General features: G+C 34.4%; 1 protein-coding gene across 1 annotated transcript in view; it reads right to left on the minus strand.

The window, feature by feature from the left end:
* The window catches only part of LOC136036527 (CD109 antigen-like), a 64728-nt gene that overhangs the window by 19558 nt on the left and 27228 nt on the right, over positions 1 to 17942 (minus strand). Inside the window, 7 exon segments of the mRNA XM_065718830.1 lie at positions 431 to 559; positions 1772 to 1931; positions 3414 to 3600; positions 6066 to 6209; positions 10386 to 10637; positions 14321 to 14593; positions 17407 to 17596. Coding sequence (XP_065574902.1) covers positions 431 to 559; positions 1772 to 1931; positions 3414 to 3600; positions 6066 to 6209; positions 10386 to 10637; positions 14321 to 14593; positions 17407 to 17596 — 1335 coding nt within the window.

The raw sequence follows: 17942 nt of genomic DNA on the forward strand, positions 1-17942 counted from the left end.
TGCGCGTTTCAGCGACTGAACAGCAGCATTGAAATATTTCAACCAAGCCGTTGAAAAACAGCTCAATCGATCAAAACAGATTGAATGAGTATATTTTGATAGAAACAATTCTATGTTTTAGCTGCATCGAAGGTATATCAGAAAATAAACTGTTTTATGGCGAGGTTAGACCATATAACATATTTTAAAGAAAACTGTCACAAGTTGCGTAAAGCAAAAAAGTTACGTTATCCGTGACGATGAGGTAAGGGAGGGGAGACTTGCACAAATTAATTCAAACTATGGTGCCGACCTTAAATATAACCTATAGACATTATTCTTTTTGAAGTGTCATATATAGCCCCTATTAAGAGAATATTGATCTTATTAAGGCCTAGCGTGGAAGCAGTTAGTTTGATATGATTTGATCAGCGGAAAACTTAAAAAATACCCAGATTCGTATGTTTCCCAGAGCCATGTTTCTGGGAAATTCTTACGGACTCGTATTCCAGTTGTACCAACAAGTTGAAGCTTTGTCTCCTTGGCTTCTAGCATCAGCTGGTCATCGTCAAAAGCAATACTTCGGTACAAAACTAAATTCAAAATATAAATATACAGTGTAGTTTACTCTCTTTGTTTTACCAAATTCATTTCATCTGTATAGATATAAGTAATAACATGAACAATTATAAAAAAATTTAAATTCTGGCGAATTTTCTTTTTTTTCGGGGGGGGGGATCTGCAGGGGGATATATCAGGCAGAGTTTCCCAAGGGGGGAGTGCCTCCATATTGAAATATATAACCATTACGGAGAATCAATATTGTGAGTACATAGGTGACGAGATATGGAGCATACGGATTGATAAAAAGGGAAAAAGGCGCACTCCGGCAGAAGAGCATGCAATTGGCATTTAAAATCATTCGCAAGTGTAATAAATTTTACCAAAGCTGATTTCACCACACTGAACCCATTTTTTTCACGAAAAAAAACGTAAACAAACATTGTGCTGAAATCTTCGAATACAGAACATACAAATTAGAGGAATTTTAACAATGACTTTTTACCAACATTTAAAATGGATAGGTAATCAATCGCAAGCGTTATTTACCAACCTGATTTAACCAGATTAAACCAAAATTCTTCTCCGGAACCAGATTTAACCAGAATTTTCGAATATTTTTCTTGCAAATTTGAGATAATAAAAAAAAAGCAATTCAGCTATCATCCACTGTTATTCAATCAAAAGCTGACTTAACCAGTCGATTTTTTTTTCTGAAACCGAATTTTAACAACGACTTTACCGAAAGTTTCAAATACGAAGTAAACGAACTATAAGATAAAAAAGAAGAGATTGCATATTAAAAAAAGAATGCATCACCATCACTGAGAACGGGTTGGCAATCAATCGCTTCGGTTTAGCTGAATAGTCGATAATTGAACAGATTCTTTTTTCTGAAGGCAAATTTTTGCAATTTTACACAAACTTTCTAATATGGGGCACACAGATTAGAAGAAAAAAAAAATATCTTGCACCCCAAAGAGAAATCGAATTACCAAGAGACGGGCAATGATTCACTTTGGTTAGAGATGATTAAATCAAATTTGTCCAAAAATTTTCGAGAAACTGAATTTTAACAATCATCTTACCAAAATTTCAAATTAGGACCATAAGTATTAGAAGAACAAAAGAAGAATATGCATGCCGGAAAAGGAAACGCATCACCAGCATTTAGAACATAGGGGGTGGGGGCGGGCAATCATTTGCATGCATTACTCAGAGTTTCACCTACTCAGTTTGATTATTTATCCAAAGCCAAGTTTCAGGAAATTCATGACGCAGCGTAATGCCCGCTTTGAAAGAAATAGGGGCTTTTACAAATGTCGCACTATGATCATTCGCCATTGCTTCATAGATGGCTCTGCCATCGCCAAATGCCGAACGGTAGTAAACTAAAACGAAAAGCTAGCTATTATCACACGATAATCCGTCACACGAATTGTGAAGTAAAGAAACCAAACTTGCTCGAAGATCCTGATTTTATGTGAAAAACAAACAATTGATTTTCTATTTAGCCCAATATCCAAACATTTAAGTCTATTAATAATGGTATATTCAGTTCACTTCTGAATCTAAATTGTCCAGCATTTGAAACAATAAAATTACAAATAGGCATATGAATTTCTTTTATGAAAGACATTTTAGGAGAGAAACGGGGCAAACCTCAAAAGGCGAAAAACGTGAAAATTAAATAGAAATATGCAAGAGGTTGTCAGACAAATCATAAACATATACAGACTTGTGGCAGGTGAGGGAGGACAGGGACACAATCCAGTGGAAGTTCCTGTTTAAGAATATGATATAGCTAAATGATACTTCTGACTTTTTGTTGCGCCTATGTTCGGATATACTTCAGAAACGGTTGAAGATTTTGGCTAATCCTAGTATTAAAAAAATCAAAAAAAAAGTATTAAAAAAAAGTAGTAAAAAAATCCTAGTATTCTGGGGAAGGGAAGGGCTCGGAGCTATGTTTCTCTGCATATCCCTGGATTCTTTCCACACAAAATTACAACTACTAATGAGTTGCGCTATATATATACTAATGAGTCACAAATACAGAAAAAGACTGCGATGGAGCTTTCCATTGAAAGCCAAATAATAAAAAGGCACAAGCAATTATTCCTATTAAAGTTACGGTCCTAAAACTTGTAAAATCATTTTTATTCAATCTTTAATTTTGCGTGTCGGTTCGAAGTAATCTTCCACAATTATATTAGATGCATCATCCGTTTCTAGGGGGATGAGAATGCATCAAAATAGCGACAGAAGAAGCTATCGCTAATTTCCATCGAATCTAAAGTGTTTATTAAAACTTTTTTTTCTTAATTTAATAAATTTGTACTGTTTTTCCTTTCATCAAAAGATTGATTTTGATTTAGCATCATTTGATTTAAAATTAATTTTGTTGATTCTTTACTTTGGTGTGTCGATTTTAAACAATCCTGAGAGCATCCTTTTTAAGAGGGCGGAAAAGTGGGATAAATAGCGGCAAAAGGGGTTTATTAAAGGACCTTTAGCCACAGACCTCGCCGAGCACTAGCTGAGTGGTTAGCGCGATGGACGTGCAACCCTGTGTCCGTTAGGACAGGGGTTCAAGCCCTGGTATCGCTGATTATCTGGTTAGAAACTGGGGTCAGTGGTGTGAATCTTTAAGCTCAGTCAGAGTCAACCCATCTCCAAATGGGTACCTGGAGCAATATGGGGAAAAACGTGGGAAACGTCAGATGATTTGTTATCAACCATTCATTGCGCTTTCACTGAAAGACAGGGAATCAGGACATCGGTACCTGCGCTACGCGGACCATTGTCTGCATGCGACAGTTTATAATCAGCAAACCTTGACGTACACATATAAATAAAAGTCAAAAACTTACTCGCATCATCTTTGTAATATACCATTCCATTAGTGAGTACGGTTACACCTGTGTTCAAAAATACTTCAGAAGTAGTAGAAGACTTCGGCCACCAGTATAATGATCGCTTCTTACGATTCCTAAACCAGGAGGTATAATCTGGCTCTTCTTTGCTATCGTAAGTTTTCAATTCTTCTAAAACTTGTCTCTGCATAAATGAAAAAGGGTATTATCAAATCTGATATCCGAGGTAGTAACGAGGTGGGTTAAAGTGAGATCACTCTAAGTGACACAAAATTTTGGGGGAGGGATATATACCCCCCCCCCCCTGATATTTTATATACGTAGCTAATTTACGGGTTATTTTATGATTGGCATTGACTTCTGTTGGGAGGGAGAATTTTGTGTTTCTTTAGATTGTTTGTCCCTTTGAACATAGAAGAATACCTTTTTGGATAAAAAAAAGATAAACGACAGGTTTGCCGACAGCTACCTCCTTATAATGTATACCTCCTAATATCCTCCTAATATACCTCCTTGTAATAATAAATTTTCGTGAATTGACACCACTGCTCACTTTCCTTCCTTGAAACTTGTATATTTTTAGCTAAGCCCTTCATTGTCGTTTCTTGGGGGAAAACTGCACTTAGGCTATTGTGAAGTCATTTCAGCAAAATTTCATACCTGACAGCGTCAAAACAGCCTTAATAAAGAAAATAGCAAAAAAAAATTATCAGTAGGAATGTTCACAAGAGTCCTCCCCCTTGCCCCAAACATCTTAAATCTTTATAAATTTCTGGGTACTTATTATACAAATTAACATTGTAAGTATCCCCCCCCCCTGAAAAAAATTCTGCCTTCATACCATGTTCTCAGAATAAACAGCTGAATTTTCCATACTTGTTATAACTGCTTCCAGGGTAGTATAACCATAACAGAAACCACACTGTGTAGGACACAATATTGCTTTTCTATATTTTGATAACCTCATTGGAAAATACTTTTGTATTACTCCTGGCATAACGGGACACACCGACACAGATCCATAGTTTGCTAACTCATTAATTAGTAATATACAAAAAGTTTTAAAGCACTATGTTAACTTCCCCCTTTCAAACCATAGATTAAGTAAATGAAACGATTATTCTGAAATATTCTACATAAAGGGTCGCTATTTTAATCGTGAAAATAGATTCTTGACTTATACTAATTTTATTATGACTCAATTTAAAATTATTGACCTTGAAGCAGTACCTTTTTTTTTTAGCTCCAGCTATTGCAGTGAATAAAATATGTTCCATTCTAACTATGACAGAATCATAACAGGATTATAACAGGGTATAACTATATGTATTATGTATTATCTTTAACATAGTTATTTACCTTATACTTTCTTTAAGCATAATTTTTGGTCTAGATGCTCTAGATGCTCTGGACTTTCAATTTTAGTCTGCTAATAAATTCAATTACCAGTAATGGGTTAGATTATTATGAAACATTATTATATAATGTTTATTATATATAATTTTATTATATTATATATATTATACATAAACGATTATTATGAAACATTCTATATAAACGGTCGCTATTTAATCGTGAAAATAGATTCTTGACTTATACTAATTTCATTATGACTCAATTTAATTTATTGACCTTGGAGCAGTACTTGCTGCCTTAATTTTTTTTTTTTTTTTTTTTTTAGCTCCAGCTATTGCAGTGAATAAAATATATTCTATTCTAGCTATGACAGAATCATAACAGGATTATAACAGGATATAATTATATGTATCATCTTTAACATAGTTGTTTACCTTATGCTTTCTTTAACCGTGCACGATTCTTGGTCAGGCATTACAGCTAGCTGCTCTGGACTTTCAATTTTAATCTGCTAATAAATTCAATAACCAGTAATGGGTTATATTGTATGGTGACGCAGAACAACATCGCTGGAGAATCCCTCTATAGGACAACTTCGGCATGGCGATAGACCCAATTCTATGGACTATGGCCTATGCAAAGGACAGGCTCGACTCTTTCGGGGTACCATGTTTATACCAGGTCATCTGACAATAATATTTGTCCAGTTTACTAAATGATATCAGCTTCCAGCTTAAATGTTTACTTGATGTTTAATCAGTTTCAGTTTAAATATTTACTCTAATATTTTTCAGTTTACTTGATGTCAGTATTCAGTCTTGCGAAATTCTAGAAATTTAGAGAATCACCAAGAGTTGATTCTTTTGAACTACATTTATAGAAATACGTTCGATATGTTGAATGTTCGTATGTTCAATGAACCACGACGCAATAATTTTGTTTGTTGTTTTAAAACTTAATTTTGCTCTTCATTTCCGTCAGAAAAGCAGTGACAAAGAAAGAAGGAACATCTTCTTTGGGAACAAAAGAGAGAGAGAGAGAGAGAGAGAGAGAGAGAGAGAGAGAGAGAGAGAGAGAGAGAGAGAGAGAGAGAGAGAGAGAGAGAGGGGGGGGGGGGAGGAGAGGGGAGAGGGGAGAGGGGAGAGAGGGGAGAGGGGAGAGAGAGAGAGAGGAGAGGGGAGAGAGAGAGAGAGGGGAGAAAGAGAGAGAGGGGGGAGAGAGAGAGAGGGGGGAGTTACAAAAAAGGAATACAACCAAATGTAGTAGAATAAGAGATACAAAGAGTAAGCGTACCTGGGTAATATCATTGCCACTTCTCAAGAGGAGGACACTTTGATCCACACCCAGTAAACCAACAAAAGAATTGGGCTTGGACTTGACCCTTATACTAACGTCATTGCCAGGTTCACCTTGCAATGGATCAACTTCGATATCAGCCTGTAAAGAAGAATTAAATAAGAGGACCCTTAACTCACTTTTTTTCTTACAAGTAGCTACAATTGGGCAAATGCGAAGAATTCTATGCTCTGTTTTCTACCGTAGGTCTATGCAAAGGCGTCACGGACGTCTTTTGTACATCTAGTAGAATAAACCCTCCCCCGCCCATTTTGTTTTCATTATCAGCAATTACTAAATGTTCTGAGCGATATTTCGCGCTTTGCTGTAAATCATGAAAAAGATCACACTTCTTGAAAAAGGAACAATCTGAGAAGGTGTAATCTAATATAATTAAAGGAGCACTAACTGTCTGTACTTGTATATTTACCTTTAATTTTTCTTCGAAAACGTTTCTGGAAATTAACGTAACATTATTTTTTAAAGTAAACGATATGTTTGCCTCGAAATCCCCTTAATATTTTTCCCTCCTAGTCCGTTAATATTTTTCATAAATCGTTTGTTGACTGAAATTAGAGATCCACGAAGGTTGAAAACCTTTAACACAAGTGGGAAGAGTTTCGAAGCGCAATTTGTTTGTTGATAAATCAGTTGATTCTGAGCTTTTAGAGAAAGACATTCCAGTTTGCTAGCTGCGAAGCGAGTCTTGGATTCTTATTTGCTTCGCATTAAATGCTACGCATTGCACTAGAAAAACTAGACCTCCGTTGCCTGTGCAACGGGAAGTGTTGCAGCAACTGTGCCCTGTTCCTTAGGGCACAGTTGCGGAGCAACACGTGCAACTGTGCCCTACAATATAAAACAAACAAAAATTGGCAAAAATCGGAAATTGCTCCGAGGACATGAAAACACTTCTAAATAGAAAACCTACAGAAGGAATTTTATATCCGGAAAACTATTGCAAGTTCCAGTCTTATGGGATCGAGATCTGTCGAACCGCGTTGGAAAAAAAATTCTAGCTGGCCCAGAACCGAAGTTACCTCTAGAACGTCGAAACTTCGGAAATTATTTCTAAGAGAACGAAGCAACTTGGTATAAAGAACACTTCACTTCTTCTTGCATAACTTTCATAGCACTACTCGATAAAAATAAAATAGACATCAAAATCGAAAATTTAAGAAAATTTCAAAAATCGGAACGAGATTGACTTTTCCGGAATTATTTCCGGGAAATCTGTAAGAGCTACGGAATTTCATGCTTCAGTTCTCGAAAACATCAATAAAAGTTCTATATGAGCTCATAATTATTTTATCTCTAAAACGTTTACTTCCAAAACTAGGGCCGTCTTGACGCCAATTCGAAGTATTATGTTTCGAGACGCACATTTCGGGAATTATTTCCGGGAAATCTGAAAGAGATACGGAAATAACGTCTTATAGTTTTCTGCTTAACTTTTGATGGTCTAAGCTAGGAAAATATAAAACAAACCAAATTCACCCAAAAATTTAAACTGCCCCGAGGGCATGACAAAACTTCCAAATAGAAAAACCCAAAGAAGGAATTTTATTTCGGAGAAACTATTGTAAGCTCCAGTTATTAGGAGATCGAGACCTGTCGAACCGCGTTGGAAAAAAAAATTCTAGCTGGTCCAGAACAGAAGTTACCTCTAGAACGTCAAAACTTCGGAAATTATTTCTTAGAGAACGAAGCAACTTGGTATATAGAACACTTCACTTCTTCTTGCATACTTTTCATAGCACTACTCGATAAAGATATAAGAAACATCAAAATCGAAAATTTGACAAAATTCCAAAAAAAATCGGAACGAGATGGACATTTCCAGAATTATTTCCGGGAAATCTGTAAGAGCTACGGAATTTTGTGCTCCGGTTCTCGATGAGACAAATGAAAGTTCTACATGAGTTCAGCATAACTGTATTTCTAACAAGTTTATTTCCGAAGCTAGGGTCGTCTTAACTTGACGCCAAACATCGAACGCAGAGTTTCTAAGAAAAAAACGGTTTATTTATTTTTTATGGAAAACTGTTAGAAATTTTAGGAACTTCTCTGGAACTTTTTTACTCTGTTTCACGTTTCCCTTCCCTCTGAAAAATCTCAAATTTTTAACTCTTACCACTTCGGAGCTACAGGTCGCTGATCACGGTGAAAAAACAAACAAACAAAAAAACAAAAAAAAACTACGAAAGCAGTAGTGTTGCTCCGCAACACAATTACGATAGTAATCTGTATACCATGGGACCAAGTTTCGCTCGGTGATTATTATTCGTTTGATAAGATTGTTCATAATAAGATAATTGTTTGTTTCAAGTGTTAAAAAAATCGATCTGGATAAGTAACGACATCAGGAAAATTCGTTTTTGAGAAAACTAATTTTGAAAAACATTTCTTACACGAATGATGTCACATACAGCCAAGCGTCCAATACCCTAATGGCTTTATTTTTGCTTCAGAGCCATATCTGACCACTGTCATCACTGTAGCCTCCAATATTCTATTCTTGGTTTGCAGATTCATCTTTTTATTCTTCCAAACTATTTTTTAACTGGATTGAACCACATTATTTATACATTTTGTTGTTTGACATGTGATCAGTCAATAGGTAACTTTTACTACCCGTAAATAATCAGACAAATAGCTATGGCTAGCACATAATTTGATAGATTGCCAAATTATTGTGGTTTTTGGCAGTCCATCTGGGGCTAAAGAAAAAGCAGGTCGTCCCTGGGAGGGCTGAGGGCTAGGATATGAGGCGTCGAATAAATTAGAGTTAAGGAGGAGGCAGCCCAGCTGTGTTTGTCCCAGGCGACTTCGTTCTGCAGAGGGTTGTTAGCAGTAGTGGTAGCCGTAACATGCGACCAGATAGAGTCTATAACAGAATGGCCGTTTCGTCAAGGAGTGTTGTCTTCCTTTCAAATAAAAGTAAGTTTTTTTTTAAATCAGATACGTAGCAAAGAGCATGAAAAAGTGATACGATGAGACTAAGTTCATCTTCGAGGAAGTAAACAAAATCATTCAGCGTTACTAATCAAAATCATAAAGTTAATTATGAAAACTTAAATATAGATATTGGTTGAGTTTTTAACTTTTTTATGCTTAGCTTTACGTTTGGCCAGAGAGAACCACTTTGGCAAAAAGGATAAAATATACACATGTATGCACCGTTAACTAGTGTATGTTCTGCACACTAACCTGCTCCAAAATATTTCACGATTAATAAAAATTAAAGAAATCAAAAATCTTAGAGCAAAGTCTGTTTTCAAAAATTTTGCTGAATCTAAATATACTTGAACAGTTCACTAATATTCAAATTTTAACATATTAAAATGATGGTTGATTTGAGATTTTCTAGTTCTAAATGGGAAACGCTAATGGGCAATGATAGAAGCACAACTAGTTTTTAATTCAAGATACCAAATAATAGCCAAAAATCCTACTCCATAATAGCTAAAAAATAGCCATAAAAGTCAAAAATTCCGCTCTTCTTAGTTTTTCGTCCACTTTGGTTCCTTCCTAAATTAAACAAAATCTCGAAATAATAAATTTTCAACCCATGATATAGAAGGCTACATGATACATGGGAGAGTGGATATTTATAAATAAATAGGTTAAAAAATCGACAAATGAAACAGAGCATGTAAAGTTTTGAAAAACTCCTTCCACATCTAATCTAAGTTATAGGTTAAAATTCGTTAGTTATAATTTGTTAAAATTCGTTAACCTAAGAATATGTTAAATATTCGACAAACGATGCCAAACTTACAAAGTTTGGAGAACCTCCTTCCACACCTAATCTAAGTTATAGGTTAAAATTTTGTTAAAATTCGTTAACCTAAGAATATGTTAAATATTCGACTAACGGTGCCAAACTTACAAAGTTTTGAAAAGCTCCTTCCATATCTAATCAAAAGTATATATTAAAATTCGCTAATTTTGATTCGTTAGAATTAGTTAACCTAAGGATGTGTTAACCTAACAATCTTACTAAAAGAATGTTCGTTAACCTAACAATCTTACAAAGTTTTGAAAAGCTCCTTCCACATCTAATCTAAGTCATAGGTTAAAATTCGTTAATGATAATTTGTTAAAATTCGTTAACCTAAGAATATATTAAATATTCGACAAACGATGCCAAACTCACAAAGCTTTGGAAAGCTTCTTCCATATCTAAGTTATAGGTTAAAATTCGTTAATTACAATTTGTGAAAAATTTGTTACCTAAGAATATGTTAAATATTCGACAAAAGATGCCAAACTTACAAAGTTTTGAAAAGCGCCTTCAACATCAAAACTAAGAGAATCCGCTACAATTTCATCATCAACCAAAAAGAAGACAAGAACACGGACAGTTGGTGCCATCTGAGAACTCAAAATGAATGAGAAGGAATGGTCAGTCTCATTATTGGCTGTAATAGTTCGAGCCTGCAAAATGTCACCCCGACCAAGGATCTGATAAGAATACTGCGTAAGAGGCGCCGTACAGTTTAGGCTGATGGTTACCTCGTCTCCAACCTGTAAACAATCAAATTAATACTTTATAGCATTGATATTAAACACCTCCCTCCTGGGATTGGCCCAACCCCCTCACAGACACTGAAAAATCATAACTTTTAACAAACTTCCATATTACCGGAAAACTATATCTTAATAATATTATGTAAACAACGAATGCCTGACTCGATCGTAATTCCTTTTATTACGATTTTTTTTTCTTTAAAAAAAGAAAGAAAAAGAACAATCATAAATAGGTGCAATCACAAGTAATCACATCCAAACCAAGAGTAGTCGCAGCTGAAAGTAGTTTCAGTCATATTCAAAATAGTTGCAGGGGGTGTCGCAAGTAGTCACAGTCACAAACAATCACAAGTAGTCACAGTCGGAAGTAGTCGCATTAAAAGTATTCCTAGTCATAAGCACTTGCAAGAAGTCCCAATCACAAGTGGTTACAATCACAAGTAATCGCATTCACAGTCACAAGTAGTCACTGACACAATCGCAACTAGCCACAATTGCAAGTAACCGCAACCGCAGTAGCAACTAATCGCAGGTGCAAGCAGACATAAGTAGCACAGTCGTAATTAGTTCAAGTCACAATCAAAAGTAGTCACAGTCGCAAATAATCACAGTCCAAGCTGCAGTCACAAAAATAGTGGTTAGAGTATAACTTTCCAGAAGATTAGAAGAATTTATACATCGTTACCGCAAGTATCTTAAGCTCATAGTCTCCAAGACCAAAGGAAAATCTCATAGGTGCAGTACATGGGGTATCCCCCCCCCTCTTCTTCAGCTCAGAAAACATCATGGTGAATGTATTTTGACGTAATTTTGTCAAAGTGACTGTGGTGCAAAATAGTAAAGCAAGAACAATCTCCGTTGGTGTCTAAACCTAATTTGTGTTTTTATACTAAACGGGTCATACTACTTACAACCAACACTTTCCTATGGCTTTATATATATAGACGCATTAAATTATAAAAGACAACAGACAGCATGAGTTTTAACGATCTATATGTGCGTTTTCTGGTTCAACAACCATCAAAGACAAACACATTTAAAAGCCCGTTTCAGCAGAACTCAGACCTCTAGAGCACCAAATTAATTAACGATTAATAATAATAACTATCAGGAAAGTCGACAGACATAACAAGCACAAATATCTAAGTCTAAATCATTTTCTTATTGTCAAACACAATAGATAAGAATTTTTGTGCCCCTCCCCCTCTTCCAATCAAAACAAAATTCAAAGTTCCTTTGCCCCTAACCTTACCAGAAAATTACACCCCAATCATGAGGCAAAACAGGGTATCATTATCATTTGTGCCCTTTTCAAAAAGAAATTTTCTCACTAGCCCCTTTTTTGACTACGAAACCTGTTCTTGTCTAACCTCGTTCGCATTCATAGAACCATGTTCAGATTCGGAGTTCGACCCGCTTGAACCCTGCAATCTTTTTTTCATAGTATCTGAAATGCATTCAAGATAATCAATCTGTTTCTTTGTTCGTTTCCAATCCACAGACAAATAAATAAGAAGTTACTTTACTTTAATTCTGTATTGATTGATCTCTTTCAGGTATCTTTGTAAGCCCATAAGATTTATTTTTATATCAAATTGACATTTCACTCAAATTTTAAGTAAGTAAGAAGAACGAAACATTTTCGAGTGACGAGATTTATCACAAATAGCCTTTCTGTTTCGATGAGGCTCAACTCATGGTCTTACTTTTCCTACGTATAGAAAAAAAAATAAACTGAAACAAGTATTATGTAAAGCGAAAACAACATTTTAACTGATTTTCTTCGCCTTTGTTTTTTTTCTTTATCTAGGTAAAATTAAAATTACCAACAATAATTAATCCCTAATTTTTTTTTCTTTATTTATTACCGGCTCCTTTTTTACCTACTCATCAACTTCATTGCTTTATACTACTCCATACTTCTTTTTCTCTTTGTTCATTACTGATCCTTTTCCACCAGCTCGTTAAACCTTTATTGATACTTCTTACTCTTCTTACATTTTAGATGTGACTCATGTCCTATTTTTTTGACTTAAATTTAAGAACTAGATTTTTCCACAAAAAGTAAAGAATATAAAAGTAAAGAGTAAAAGAATAAAAGATTCTGTAGTATGAAAGCATAAAGCAGAGAAATTAGCTTATTAATTAGGTTTTTGGAGACAACTTTCGAAAAAAGAACAATTGATACAGTCCTCTTATTGAAGTTGCAACTGATGGAGAGTATAGAATTAAATTATAAAAGTTGCAACGGTAAAGAGTATAAAATTAAAGAGTAAAAGAATATAAGATTCAGTAGTACAAAAGCATAAAGCAGAGAAATTAGCTTATTGATTAGGTTTTTGGAGACAACTTCTGAAAAAAAGAACAATTGATACAGTCCTCTTATTGAAATTGCGACTGATGGAGAGTATAAAAGTAAATATAAAAGTTGCAAAAGTAAAGAGTAAAATAATAAAAAATTCAGTAGTACAAAAGCATAAGAGTAAAGTAAAAGTAGTAAAGAATAAAAGTTGCAACAGTAAAGAGTATAAAAATAAGCATAAGAGTTGCGACAGTAAAGAGCATAAAAGTAGAGTAAAAGAATAAAAGATTCAGTAGTACAAAAGCATAAAGCGGAGAAATTAGCTTATTAATTAGGTTTTTGGAGACAACTTTCGAAAAAAAAAGATACAAATGATACAGTCCTCTTATTGAAGTTGCAACTGATGGGGAGCATAAAAGTAAAGTATAAAAGTTGCGACAGTAAAGAGTATAAAAGTAAAGTATAAGAGTTGCAACAGTAAAGAGTATAAAGTAAAGAGTAAAAGAATAAAATATTCGGTAGTACAAAAGTATAAAGCGCAGAAATTAGCTTATTTAATAGGGTTTTGGTGACAACTTTCGAAAAAAAAAACAAAAAACAATTGATACAATCCTTTTCTTGAAGTTAAAATTGATGTGGAGCAATAGATTTTCAGCGGGGAAAAATTTTTGGGGAAAATTTCCTTTGAGCGGGAATAAAATTGTCTGGCAAGATTTTTCCGTCTAAAACCTCCTTTCCTATTCCCAAAAATGTTTCTAGCGTTTATTTTAATCATTTATTTAACTGAAGTGATCTATTATTAAGGAGAGATGGTAGATCTTTGTGTAGGGACGGGGATAAAATAACAAGAGGTGTACGTTTCAATGGCCTAATTTTCTAAGCCTTATTGAGCCCTCAGATGATAACATTGGGTTTTTTGGACTTACTATCTAATTGGACTTGGGGCGATGCAAAAACATGGTATTAGTAGAAAATACATGAGAAAAAATTAGTCTTGATGGAGGAATTCAAACAAAGTTCTTGTCACTGCAATTCTCTGATTTTGTCCTGTGGTGGCGCAGTGGATTTGACCTTAGCTTGGTAATACGGGACCCAGAGATCGAATCACACAGCAGGAATGCCCTGCAGGGCCGACGCAGGGACCTTAGTAGTCAAGAAGCGTCGTTAATTCTTAAATAATAATAATTAATTCTGATTTTGCTGCACAAATGTAACAGTAATGAGTACAGTAATAGTAATGGTTATAACAGCAACAGTACGAGAAATGCAGACAAAAAGCAAATTAGCTGATACAAAAAGAAAAAATTATTGATAGTAAATTGTGAAATAAAGTCCTCCTAAAACTCTGTATCAGTACTGCCATCTCAAAAAACCTCACCTTTAAAGCTTTAGAGGTCATCAAAATAGCTTGAAGATACGTATCGCTCGGCGATTCGGCTCTGCTGACCGTTGAGAACCACTCTTCTTGCTCTTTGTAATGAGCTTCGATTCCTAATACAGATGCATCTTCATGTACAGGTGGGAAAAAAGTCAACTCAACAATACCATTTTTAGGGACTCTATAGGTGGTGTTGACGTAGTTTTCGTGATTGTGAGAATACCCGTATCGAACTGCAACTTCGGTGTTTTCGTCTTGAACTGGTTTGTCATCCTAAACATTAAAATTAAAACTGTATTTGGAATAATTTGTGAGCAAATTTCTTTAGGAAGGGTTTTAGGGAGAAGGAACTTATGAATTTTTTACTGATTATATGGGGGAGAGGAATGCATCTTCATGCACATATGGGAAAAAAGTCAACTCAACAATGCCATTTTTAGGGATTCTATAGGAGGTGTTGACGTAGTTTCCGTGACTATGATCCTGGTTTGTCATCCTAAACATTAAAATGAAAACTATATTTCGAATAAGATTATTTGTGAAGGCGAATTCAATTAATTATTTGATAAGAAAATTGGCGATAGATTGGCTGGCATACAAATGCCTTACAAAAATAAGTTTTCAAAAAATGACAGATTTCTTGAAAAGCTTATTGGAGGACTTTTCTTTGAGTTATTTCAAGTAAATACTTGAAGATATTAGATTAAAATAACCAAATGATATTAACTCCTTTTTTACATTTGCCTTTTTTTTCCAGATCCCATATTAACAGGGGGGGGGGTAAAGAATTTTGTTCTTTATTTTAAGAAAACTGGTCGCAGAAAAATCTGCTAATCTATAAAAAAAGAATTACAGTAAGAAAAACTAAAATCACATAAAAGAAAATAAGAAGAAGCTAAATGTGTCCTCATGCATTACTAAATTTCAGACAACCTAAGTCTCTCTAAGTCTAATTTTTTTAGACTTAGAGATGCTGTAGACGAAGTTATAAGAGAAGAACAGTGCGATTTTAGAAAAGCTAGAGGATGTGGTCGACCAGTTTAGTCTTTACTAATAATACTACCAAGGTAACTGAAGCTGTCCACTTGATCGATCTTTTTGCTAAACAAAGTCGCCTTTTCGTTTTCACTTATTCCTAGCCTTAGTGACTTAGTCTTCTTAATATTAATTTTCAAACCTATTCTAGGACCCTAAACTCGCAAAACCTTTAAGCGTTCATTCAGTCAAGTCCAGGAAAGATTTTTCCCCCTAATTGATTCCGCGTCCTCCCATTACCTTTCCTTTGCTCCTTAAGACAAAGTCCATCAAAACGATCAGGGGGGTAGGACACAACCCTGATTAACTCCTGACTTAATACGAAACTAGCTACTAACCTCATTTCCTACCTTAACTGCAGCAGTGTTATTCTCGTACATATCACTAATTACTTTAATTCATTTTTCTAGTATACCACACAAGGATAAGAACTTCGCTAAAGCTTTTCTATCAACAGAATGAAACGCCTGCTCATAATCTAATAAAACTGAGGACCAAAGGTGTTCGATAACTCAGGCACTTCTTAATTATTAACCTAAGAGTGAAAATTTGGTTGACACGTCCTCTTCCTTTTCTAAAACCGCACTGTTCTTCTCTTACTTCTCTTATCAAGTCTAAAAAGTATCATATTTATAATTCATCAAGTCTAAGCAATCATAGTAATAAATAACATTCATTTTGCTCACACATTCATCAAAGCTTCAACATAATCTAAGTCTAGGAAAGTTTTCTTCCAAGTTTGATTCCGCGTTCTCTCATTGCCTTTCCTGTCCTTCTTAAGACCAAGTCCATCAAAATAATCCATACAAGTGGGGATAGAACACAACCTAATCTAACTCCTGATTTGATACGAAACCAGCTTAAGAAGGTATAGCTTTCCTTTGAGGGTTTAGTTCTCTTTGAAGTGAAGGTGTAGGTGTAATTACATTCTATGGAATGAAAACTATAGAATGAATGAATGAAAATTATTATGGAATGAAAATTATCTATTAGATGTTTCGGTAGCTATCAATTTCTAAGGCAAGTTTATGTTGTTTCTAGCAGAGAAGGGATCAAATATTAAAGAGCTTCTTGAAAAGGTGAAAAATTTTTATGTAATTCAAATATCGTCTGTGAAGAAATTGGATGTCAATTATCCTAAAAGGATCAAAATCCTTAAAAGCTAATTAAATATATGTTATATTTCCAATTTACTTAAAGTACCAATAAAATTGAAAATAAGATGTGATTGCTTAAAGTGGTTAATTGGAAACTTGTTTAACCATTGTGGAACCAACAGGGAAAAATTGGGAATTCAAATTTTAACTAAAAAACCTGCATGTGAAGTTAAACAGTTTTTGTCAATAGCGGGTTCCAAAGAAAACGTGGCCAAAAAAAAACCAAAAACAATTCGTTAAAGACAAAAAACAGATCAATTTTTTTCTTTTTCAAAAAGTTCCTTTTTCAATCCAGTTATCAAAAGATCCAGTATTCCTTTTAAAGTGTATGTGCATTTGGGAACCACCGAATTTCAACTGACGAAAAACATGGTAGCCCTGATAAAAAAGTGATACTACCCTAAAGACTTCATAACTTCTTAAATTAATAATTTCTAAAATTTCACTAAACCAACAAAAGAACCATAGGCAATCATCTACAAACAGTAAACTAAAAATATATGACACAAATAGCTTAAAAAAATGCAGTTTTCTTTTGAAGGTTTAGATGTCTTTTCAAATATACAGATTGTTAACATTTGAATTTGAACGGGTGAAAAGCGTTGTCAAATCTAACTAAGTATCTTGGCTAATTTGTTCTTGTGGTTCAACATCACAACAGTGAAAAAACGTTATATTGTCCTAAAAAACTTCATAATTTTTTACAACCAAAAGAAAGTAATAAAAATCAAAGTTTATTAGTAGACTTAAGATGGGTCAAGGAGGTCAAAACCGTTTTTATTTTGAAGTCTTTTGAACTTCGTATTCCTCGAGGCGGCCTTTCTCGTGTCAAAGTTAGTATTTAAACACAAACTTTTTTAAACTGTGCTTGGTAACAACCAAAATATGAATTACCTGGTAGGCGACTTTTAAGAAAGCAGTATATTTAAGGCCAGGCTTAAAGTTATCCGACGTCTTTACCAGCTCTAGCTTATGTTTATATTTGAAAAGCTTCATTGAAGAACTTATATTTTGAGTTCGAAGAGTTAACGCTTCAATAACTGTCACATCAAACCGAATTTCCCGATCATAGTCGTCAGTCAACCTAAAATTAAAAGATAAATTAAATTTCCAGAATTATTAAATTTTGTTTAGTATAATATTATTTGATAATATTCAATTTAATTTTTTTGAATAGTCAAATTTTGAAAATAAATTTTTAAAATTAAAGACAACTAGGAGGATATGTCAGCTCTCTCACTCCTGGTTTAGACACCTCTCAGATGTTATGGCTGGGATGACTATGGGTAGAGTCTTTTGGGAGCCTGTTACAACCAATATAATTCGAATTTCAAGGATTAATTGGGATTGTTAAATGAAAAAGGCCATAAATAACCTTAAATTATACTCAATTTTGAGGCATCAAAAGTGCTTTTACTATGTCTCAGCAT

This window comes from Artemia franciscana, chromosome 15, assembly GCF_032884065.1.
Source record: "Artemia franciscana chromosome 15, ASM3288406v1, whole genome shotgun sequence".
Taxonomy (NCBI): Eukaryota; Metazoa; Arthropoda; class Branchiopoda; order Anostraca; family Artemiidae; genus Artemia; species Artemia franciscana.